Source organism: Hemibagrus wyckioides, linkage group LG08 (genome assembly GCF_019097595.1).
Source record: "Hemibagrus wyckioides isolate EC202008001 linkage group LG08, SWU_Hwy_1.0, whole genome shotgun sequence".
Taxonomy (NCBI): domain Eukaryota; kingdom Metazoa; phylum Chordata; class Actinopteri; order Siluriformes; family Bagridae; genus Hemibagrus; species Hemibagrus wyckioides.
In genome coordinates, this window is record NC_080717.1 from 29,371,876 (window position 1) to 29,381,875 (window position 10,000).

The 10,000-nt window shown below is 41.0% G+C and overlaps 1 protein-coding gene across 8 annotated transcripts in view; it reads left to right on the top strand.

Annotated features, from left to right (window-relative positions):
- The window catches only part of dock4 (dedicator of cytokinesis 4), a 124,682-nt gene that overhangs the window by 77,406 nt on the left and 37,276 nt on the right, over positions 1-10,000 (top strand). For 7 of the 8 annotated variants that reach the window (XR_009205309.1, XM_058396963.1, XM_058396964.1 and 4 more), the window contains 11 exons: positions 2,034-2,226; positions 2,337-2,467; positions 2,890-3,024; positions 3,557-3,655; positions 3,861-3,955; positions 4,877-4,952; positions 5,184-5,284; positions 5,375-5,433; positions 6,474-6,622; positions 8,961-9,046; positions 9,144-9,170. Coding sequence is in view for 7 of the 8 variants with exons in the window: in XM_058396963.1 (XP_058252946.1) it covers positions 2,034-2,226; positions 2,337-2,467; positions 2,890-3,024; positions 3,557-3,655; positions 3,861-3,955; positions 4,877-4,952; positions 5,184-5,284; positions 5,375-5,433; positions 6,474-6,622; positions 8,961-9,046; positions 9,144-9,170 (1,151 nt within the window). In the remaining variant the exon portion in view is untranslated. The remainder of the gene's footprint in view (positions 1-2,033; positions 2,227-2,336; positions 2,468-2,889; positions 3,025-3,556; positions 3,656-3,860; positions 3,956-4,876; positions 4,953-5,183; positions 5,285-5,374; positions 5,434-6,473; positions 6,623-8,960; positions 9,047-9,143; positions 9,171-10,000) is intronic. The other variant, XM_058396965.1, reaches the window with a different exon arrangement.

Here is a 10,000-nt window from a genome sequence, read left to right on the forward strand (position 1 = left end):
TCAGAAGCACATGGAGACCACAGGATCGGTGCCAACCCTGCCACCTCACACACTGTGTTTACACATAGGCTTTAGGCCGTGTGTGTGTGTGTGTGTGTATTAGAAAGCATGCATGTGTTTATATCTGTTGTTTAAGTTAAGTTATGCTATGCAGAATTGGCTGTTTTCCGTATATTCATTATACTTCCTTTGTGTGTCGAACTCTGTACCTCCACCTGTGAAGAAATGTGTGTGTGTGTGTGTGTGTGTGTAATCTGTATGTTGATTGATCTAAATGATTTGTATACACAGTATAACTCATTTAAAGGTACAACTTTGCATGCTGTGTGCACTGTTCATGCTGTGAGCAGCCATGTTGTTTTGCTGTCACTTGCTGAACTCTCTGTTGAAAACACCTCCCTATTTCCTGACTCAGGAATTCTGAGCTGATGCGTTTCCTTGTTTTTCTGTGTTAACTTTTCATCCACTCTGATACATCAACCCTTCTCTGTTCCTTAGACCGTCATTTTCTCACTTTCAGCATTTAAATGTATTATTATGACATTAATGTCGCACATAAACATCTCACATAAATGTGTCCCACCCTCGTGGAGATTTATGCCTTGTTCACAGTGATTATATAAAACCACATCTTTCAGTAACATCATTCAGTCTGTAACGTCTCCCAGAAGGAGCAGATCCTCTTATTCTGCTAGGTTTCCAGACATTCCCATGAATTACGACTGGCATGTTCACTCCTCTGCGGTTTGTGACAGCTCTCTAACTTCTTCTCCATTTCACTCTTTTCCAGACTCGCATTACTACACCAAGAAACACTGCCTCCCTCGGCTGAACCGAAAAGATTGATTTCTGTAATTCCCTTTTCATTCCGAAGCCTTACAGCAGATCCGTTATAAACAAACCGCATGCACTGAAGCTGTGTGAGCGCAGCGCTCCCTGTTATAGCACAGTTAATACCAGGACATCAGGGTCAGGGTGTTAAACACACTGTAATTATTCATTTCAGATTTTTAAATAAACTGAAAATAAATAATGGTGTCGGGTTTTGAAAGAGCAAAGAAGCTCTGATTCTCTCATTATTATGACCTTTAATAAGTGCTTTATTACATACACTCTCATCCTGTGAGGGGTATTGCCATAGCAACGCATGTAGTGTACTCAGATACACATCTTATTAGACATGACCTGTGTGTGTGTGTCTGTGTGTGTGTCTGTGTGTGTGTCTGTGTGTGTGTCTGTGTGTGTGTCTGTGTCTGTGTGTGTGTCTGTGTGTGTGTCTGTGTGTGTCTGTGTGTGTTTGTGTGTGTGTGTCTGTGTGTGTGTGTGTCTGTGTGTGTGTGTGTGTCTGTGTGTGTTTGTGTGTGTCTGTGTGTGTGTGTGTGTGTGTGTCTGTGTGTGTGTGTGTCTGTGTGTGTGTCTGTGTGTGTGTGTGTCTGTGTGTGTCTGTGTCTGTGTGTGTCTGTGTGTGTGTGTGTGTGTCTGTGTGTGTGTGTGTGTCTGTGTGTGTGTGTGTGTGTCTGTGTGTGTGTGTGTCTGTGTGTGTGTGTGTGTGTGTCTGTGTGTGTGTGTGTCTGTGTGTGTGTGTGTGTGTCTGTGTGTGTGTGTGTGTCTGTGTGTGTTTGTGTGTGTCTGTGTGTGTGTGTGTGTGTGTGTGTGTCTGTGTGTGTCTGTGTGTGTTTGTGTGTGTGTGTGTCTGTGTGTGTGTCTGTGTGTCTGTGTGTCTGTGTGTGTGTGTCTGTGTGTGTTTGTGTGTGTGTGTCTGTGTGTGTGTGTGTGTGTGTCTGTGTGTGTGTGTGTTCCTGTGTGTGTGTTTGTGTGTGTCTGTGTGTGTTTGTGTGTGTGTCTGTGTGTGTGTGTGTCTGTGTGTGTGTGTGTGTCTGTGTGTGTGTGTGTCTGTGTGTGTGTGTGTGTGTGTGTGTCTGTGTGTGTGTGTGTGTGTTCCTGTGTGTGTGTGTCTGTGTGTGTGTGTGTCTGTGTGTGTGTGTGTGTGTGTGTGTCTGTGTGTGTGTGTGTGTGTCTGTGTGTGTGTGTAGGCTGTGTTCCTGAGGTCGTTTCCCACCGTGTGCTGCGAGCTGCTGAAGGTGTTCGGTGTGCGTGAGGTGGCAAATCTGGCGCGCGACACACTGAGCAGCCTTCCCGCTCTCACGCACACAGACTGCCCCCTGCAGGCGGTCAAGCTTCAGTGTGTAGCCAAGACTGTAGAGAGTCCACTTTACACCAACCCAGGTACACACACGCTGACAAAGTGATAAATCTGAGATGTTCCTGATATTTGTAAATGCTGCAGAATTAATTGTGATTAAATCGTATGTGTGTGTGTGTGTGTGTGCATGCAGAATCACGATGTGTGCTCCTACCTGTGGTTCTCCATCTCCTCCTCACTTACCTGAAGGATCAGAAGGAGTTGGTTCTGTGTGCGAACATCCTCACCAGCATGTTGTCTCTCGTCCACAGAGACCCCAACACAGTACGTACACTGAGCAGCTTCACACACCACGTGTCCCTCTACCCAGAATGCATTAGGTGATCTCACCACCTGTGTTATGAGGAGAGCTCCAGCCATGTGCTAAACACCATCTGTCCTTCTGAAATAATAACAGTAGCAATTTAGTAAATATTGCAATTATATAAAAATTTATCATAGAATTATTGTAATGATCATTATTCACAATAAAATAGTCATAATGGCGTTAATTAAATCAATAATATTAGTATTGATCAGTAAATTATTGAACTTATAAAGAATACATCTTTTGCATTTTTTTAAATGATGGTATTTATTGTTTTTCATTTGTTCCCTCAAATATTTATTAAGCTGAATGAACACTTCCTAAAAAGAATCAATTATGCATTAAACATGTTTGGGTTTGTGTGTGTGTGTGTGTGTAGGAGTGTGTGGCACCTGAAGAGGTGAACGTTATAATGGACAGTCTGTCCGGAGTGTTACTGAGAACGATACTGGAGGTAACTAATCGTCCCCAGCCAGCGGCCACCTCCATGCGTCTGCAGTATCAGGACGTGACTGTGAGTGAGACACACACACACACACCATTACTGTGTCTTTGATATCTTGATATCCTTGCAACAACCTTCCATAGACCCAATAATTAACGTATTGAATTAATCCAATGCCTGCACTTTAATCTAACTCAAACTTTCACCATAATCTAAAAGAAACCATCTGGCTCTTCATTTTTGTAAATAAGGCAGTGTTACTCATAAGAACCAGCCCCCAGAAGGTCACTACTGTCAGATATTTTGACCTGTGTGAGGACTTCTGAATTACTGCTGTCTAAATCTGAAGTTAAGCATAATCTCAGTTGGACTTCAGCTGCATGACATGTGAGGCCATGTGAGGTGGACATTGTTGTTATAGAAGCAGATGGAATTGTCTTGCTAAATAACTGTGGGGAAAATATTTTCACTTTTCCAGTTTCATACTAAATACATGCTTTATATTTAGAAAGAATAAGTAGTAATATTTAGAATGAAGATTAATGTCAGTATTTTAACTGTGTGTGTGTGTGTGTGTGTGTGTGTGTGTGTGTGTGTGTAGGGTGAGTTTGTGGCCTGCTTGCTCACTCTTCTAAGGCAATTAAGTGATAAGGACTACCAAAAACTCCTGAATCGATTCCCTTCTAAAGATGAGCTGGCGGTGAGTCGAACAAATCAAATCATTTAGAGGAGACTTTAATGTCCAGTCAGATTCTTGTCCCTCTGAATAAAATTTAGCTACATTACTGTCATGACCGAATTTTTTGCAATAATATAAGACAATAAAATAAGACAAAAGTCTTATGGTCAAATATCAGTCTTACAGGAAACTTAACCTTTTCTTTGTTTTTGTTTTTTCCCCCCAGAATTTTCTTCTGCAGCTCTTCACTGTCTTCAGGATACTGATTCGGCCAGACATGTTTCCTAAAGACTGGACGGTCATGAGATTGGTCACCAACAAGTAAGCTTATGAAACGTGTCTTGGATGGATGATTCTGATTTCATAGATTATATACAGTACAGTAGATATTGTGGTTGAATATATCAAGATTTTTCACTATAGAAGTACAGTGGAACCTCTGCATAGGAATGTAATTGGTTCTGGTGGCGAGTTCTTAAGGTGGAGATTTGTATTGAGAAACGAATTTTCCCATCAGAAATAAAATAAATGCAGATAATCCGTTCCAGCTCCCAAAAATATGAGCAATATGACCCTACGCAATATGAAGCGTATGTAAACTGTATGGCTGCTTACAAAGAACTGACCCAAGCCAAACATTCCATGTCAAGGCTCCTCACAGGAAGTCGTGCCACCAAGCTTGGGCTAAAAATAGAACAGACCACCCACACCCCAAAAATCACCTAGCTTTTGAACCCATGCCGAAGGCAACGTTGATATCGTGGGTTGACTCTTTCACACAGCTTTCACTGACTGCAAATAAATTGGTAACTCTCTTTGATTGGCTTCACTTGGCTTTCCACTGACGCTAACGAGTTTTGAACGGCTTCTGGATGAATACGCAACTTAGCCTCCATTTGCTTCAGTGCCGTTCGTTTGGGTCGTATGCCGATGCAAATTTCTGGAAAATTTTAATTCTTAAGGTGAAAATGTGTAAGGGAGGACATTCGTATGCCGAGGTTCCACTGTAAATTTTCTACCTGAGAAAACATAAAGCAGTCTGTCGGTAAATCTTTCCTGTGTTGAAAACTACCGTTTTTTTTCACTGGAGACTTCTCCACTGACATCAACAATTATTTGATTTTCTTTGTTGTATAGAATCATGTTTTTAAATGATTATGTCGATCTTCCACCTATAATCTAATCTTAAACAGTTTGCAGAACATCACACACGTACTGTTTTCTTTTTCATTTTGTTTGCAGTGTGATCATCACCACGGTCCTGTATCTCTCCGACACTCTCAGAAGCAACTTCCTTAATGAGAAATTTGACTTCAAGGTATGAGATAATTGCTTTTGTGTGAAGCGTACCTGTGCTTGTGTGCCTCCGCAGATTATTTGCAGCTTCGTCACCATCTTTCTTTCGAACGTTACTTCTTTTTTTTCTTCCATCTTGTTCACATGGCATCCCTCCTCAGTCTTTTCTCTCAGATAAAGCAGATGAGACGTGTATCTTCAGTGTACTCAGTGGTCAGCAGCTCTGTAAATAAACCTGTCCTTTTTCCTTCAGGTGTGGGAGTCCTATTTTTACCTTTCTATAATATTTATCATCCAGCCGTGTCTTCAGCTCGAGACGTTCCCTCCGTCCAAAAGGAAGAAAGTTCTGGAAAAGTGAGTGTTTTTTGACGCTCTATCGGAAATACAGCACATGAAGCATTTCCATGCCTGTTTCAGGTCCTAACGTTCATCATTGTTTTAAAGGTATGGAGACATGCGAGTGATGATCGGATGTGAGATCTTCAGCATGTGGCAGAATCTGGGTGAGGAATAAAAATGACAATGTACTCTTTCATAGAAACAGAACGATACAGTGGAACCTCGGGATACGAATGTCCTTCCTTATGAATGTCCACCTTAAGAATTGAAATTTTGCAAGAAACATGGGAAAACGAACAAACCGAACCAAACTGTGGCTAAGTCAAAACTTGTTAGCGTCAGTGAAAAGCCAAGTGAAGAGAGTTTACGGATTTTACAAATTTTTTGCAGTCAGTGAAAGCTGTTTCGAAAGAGTGATACCAGCGTTTTTTGATTAGACCTCACTGCTTTCAAACTTTTTCAAAATGCTGTTTAAAATGTAATTCCATTTACAAACATCAACCTGTTCTTGTTTTTTTAACCTGATAAAATATCTTTACCTCAGTGGTTTATATCTCTTTTGTGTCTGGCTGCGACTCCACAAAAATTTGCCTCCTACACACACATTCAGGACATTTCAGCAACCTCAATGCTGACCACTGACCACAAACTGACCACAACTAAATGGAACAATAGTTTAATTGAGGTTTTCTGTTTAGATGCTCAGTCTGTCAGCTTAGAACAACATGATAAACAGATTAATGCCATGATAACTTGAAACCCTGATGTTTTAAGACTACAAGCAAACACCAATACTTACAAATCTTTACGTAGAGAACTGTGACTCCTCAAAAAAGCTACTGTACTTAATAATATGTGCATCAATAGTGCATCATTTACCAGCATCTGTCATGGTGTACTATTTCTATCACATGTATTTGTAGGTATACTCCAGTAAGTAGTAATATGTGATTTGGTCACTTTGTGGTCATTGTGAGGATTCTACTATCTTTTCTAATATGGACTTCTGGAGTCCTGTCCTGAATGCAGCTGTAGTTACTGTAGATCATTTGGGATCAACTGGCACTCGTGATCCCACATGGCCTGTGTTTAGAGTCTTACAGAGTTACACAACGTTACACACTCTGTGTGTATACTGTGCTCCAAAACATCTTCCTCTCGTCATTACCTTCAAAATAAAGCCAAAGGCTTTACTCTGTTCTAGGAGACTATAAAGTGAATCTGATCCCATCTCTGATTGGTCCGTTCCTGGAGGTGACCCTGGTGCCACAGCCTGACCTGAGAAATGTCCTCATCCCCGTCTTCCACGACATGATGGACAGCGAGGAACGCCGCAGTGGAAACTTCAAGCAGGTGACGACCTTACCGTGACTTCGATCATGACCTCACTGATCAAACGCCTCATAAAACAACGAAGAATCATCTGAAAATATCAAATAGATCATTATATGAGGGTGGTATAGCCGGATATCTCTTCAGACTAATCAAAAAGCTGACAGTGCAGACTGTATCAAAAATTTATACAAACATTTACTCAGTTTATAGTGAGTTTTTTTCATCGCTGTTCCTCTCTGCCAGCTGAGATCGACTTATCAGACATGTTTAATCAGTATAAAGAATGAATTATTTTCTGACCGCAGGTCTAACATAAAATGGTCAGGTCATATCTGTGGTGATGTGGTTTTGGAGTTTGCTAAAGGATTGAGAGGGTGAGATTTGGAGTATGGGAACTGGAGCAGTTTTACTAAATATTTGGCTAGAATTATCACACAGATCTGGCAACCCTGGTTCAGTGTGCCTTAATTTACCCTTCTGAGCTTGTTAACCCCTTTTACCAGTACAGTGGTGTTATATTCTGCTGATGGAATAGAAATGAACTTAGAGATTTCTTTCAGTTTAAACAAACAGATGATGTTCTGTCTGTGAGTCTGATATAAAATGAGTCAGGACTTCAGTGTGTTTTTCTCAGAGAGCAGAGATGGGTTTGATATCAACATTTACTCTGAAGATAGAAACATCTGAAACTGACTGTTTTTGTTTTTCTATGAATACATTGCCCCTTGTAGGCTGGGGAAAAACAGAAACACTTCTTAATTCTTAAATTCCTGAGTGTTTACTATCATATGAGCTTCATATTACACTTTGGAGTCTGACATGACAAAGACACTCAATACTGAACCTGGACACAACAATTTGTGGTAAAATCCAGTTATAATGATATAATAGGAATTTTATTTTAGAATATGAACCATGTTTTATTTTTAGCTGGTAATTTACAGATACCTATTTCTTTCATTTGCAGCATATATGTAAGAAAGATATATTTCCTAATAACTTCATATACTTGAGCATTTGATCTGTTTGGGTTTAATATAGGGGCAGCACGGTGGCCTAGTGGTTAGCACTGTTGCCTCACAGCATGAAGGTCCTGGGTTCGAATCCTGGGTTCATCCCTGTGCCTGCGTGGGTTTACTCCGGGTACTCCGGTTTCCTCCCACAGGCCAAAAACGTGTACATTAGGTTGATTGGTAATTCTAAAATTGTGTGTGGTTGTCTGTCTATATGTGGCCCTGTGATGGACCGGCACCCTGTCCAGGGTGTGCTGAAGAAAATGAGCTCATGTATAATTGAGCACTTGCTTTATTTCCTCTGAGTGACCTTTGCACAAACCGCAGTGTGAAAACATGCCTTGGATTGTGAGGAAGCTTTTTTCCTCAGTGTGATAATTGGTACTTCTTTAATTTAGGTAGTTACAAAGAACCTATTTTTTTATTCATAGCTAATATTTTATATTTTATATTAGTTCAGAAGGTTTTGTAAAACTGACGTAAAACTCCACCATTTCCTTCTGCTCTTCTGGGACTTTATTTCCTTCCAGATCAGACATGTCCACGTTTTTCTCCCTTTATCCGTGACAAAATACAAACCAAATGAATGAGTGTTTTTGTCCATGGCTGTGGAGATCCTTAAAACACCATCTTTAGGATACGGATCCCTAGGACTAGCTGTTCTCTCTTTCTTTCTTTCTTTCTTTCTTTCTTTCTTTCTTTCTTTCTTTCTTTCTTTCTTTCTTTCTTTCTTTCTTTCTTGGTGTGTTTTGCTTGTATAAAAAGAACATATTTTGCACTGATGGGAAATGTTGGTAATGAAAGATGTTTAAAAATTTTTCTTTCTTTTATTCTAAAGTTAAGTAGGTGAGGGTTTCATATCACCACAGTCTGTATACTCCATTTAACTTAAACCTCGGTCTGATACCATTAGTCTTGTCCAGATGGACACCTACAGAGATACCACAAAACTATTGATAAATCAGAAGAGTATTCCTAAATGAATGAGAGGTGTGTATTTCTGTCAGCACTTGAAATTCTATCATCAGATGATGGCTCATTAAAATCAAATCACAAACGAGCCCATCGATCGCTTTCTATTTTCAAACCACGGACTGGGAGACGCAGGTCGCTCTCCATGTGTTCATTTATTCCATTGTGAGAGTTTCATTGTGTAAAAATGTTCATATAAAGCAAATAAATAAAATAAATAAATAAATAAATAGCAAAATATTGAAGTAATCTGAACTGAATAAAAATATTGCACTCGTAAACAATTCCAGTGTTAAGACTTTAATCAAAGACATATTTTGTCTCTGTCTCTGGTTTTGTAGTCGATGGTGAAAGCTTATCTTTGTATGCAGGTGGAGGCGAAGCTGATCGACAAGCTGGAGAGTCTGATGTCAGAGGGTAAAGGAGACGAGACCTACAAGGAGCTCTTCAACAACATGTGAGACTCTGATTACTGCTGAAATGCCCTCATGTACAGTCACAGAAAACCAAACCAATGCACTAAAACTATTTCCCTGTTCATGCTTTCTGGACAGAATCCCGCTGTTCGGCCCGTATCCGAGGTACGATACTCCACCTCATGTCATAGAACTGGTATAAAAACAGCTACTTAAAGAAATAACATATGATTTATCACCGTATCAGAGGATGCAGTCTATAAAATCTGGCCCTCATGACCTTCAATCTGTCCCTCATGTCCTTCAGTCTGTCCCTCATGACCTTCAATCTGTCCCTCATGTCCTTCAGTCTGTCCCTCATGACCTTCAATCTGTCCCTCATGTCCTTCAGTCTGTCCCTCATGACCTTCAATCTGTCCCTCATGTCCTTCAGTCTGTCCCTCATGACCTTCAATCTGTCCCTCATGACCTTCAATCTGTCCCTCATGTCCTTCAGTCTGTCCCTCATGACCTTCAGTCTGTCCCTCATGACCTTCAATCTGTCCCTCATGACCTTCAATCTGTCCCTCATGTCCTTCAGTCTGTCCCTCATGACCTTCAGTCTGTCCCTCATGACCTTCAATCTGTCCCTCATGTCCTTCAGTCTGGCCCTCATGACCTTCAATCTGTCCCTCATGACCTTCAGTCTGGCCCTCATGACCTTCAATCTGTCCCTCATGACCTTCAGTCTGTCCCTCATGACCTTCAATCTGTCCCTCATGTCCTTCAGTCTGGCCCTCATGACCTTCAATCTGTCCCTCATGACCTTCAGTCTGTCCCTCATGACCTTCAATCTGTCCCTCATGACCTTCAATCTGTCCCTCATGTCCTTCAGTCTGTCCCTCATGACCTTCAATCTGTCCCTCATGACCTTCAATCTGTCCCTCATGTCCTTCAGTCTGTCCCTCATGACCTTCAGTCTGTCCCTCATGACCTTCAGTCTGTCCCTCATGACC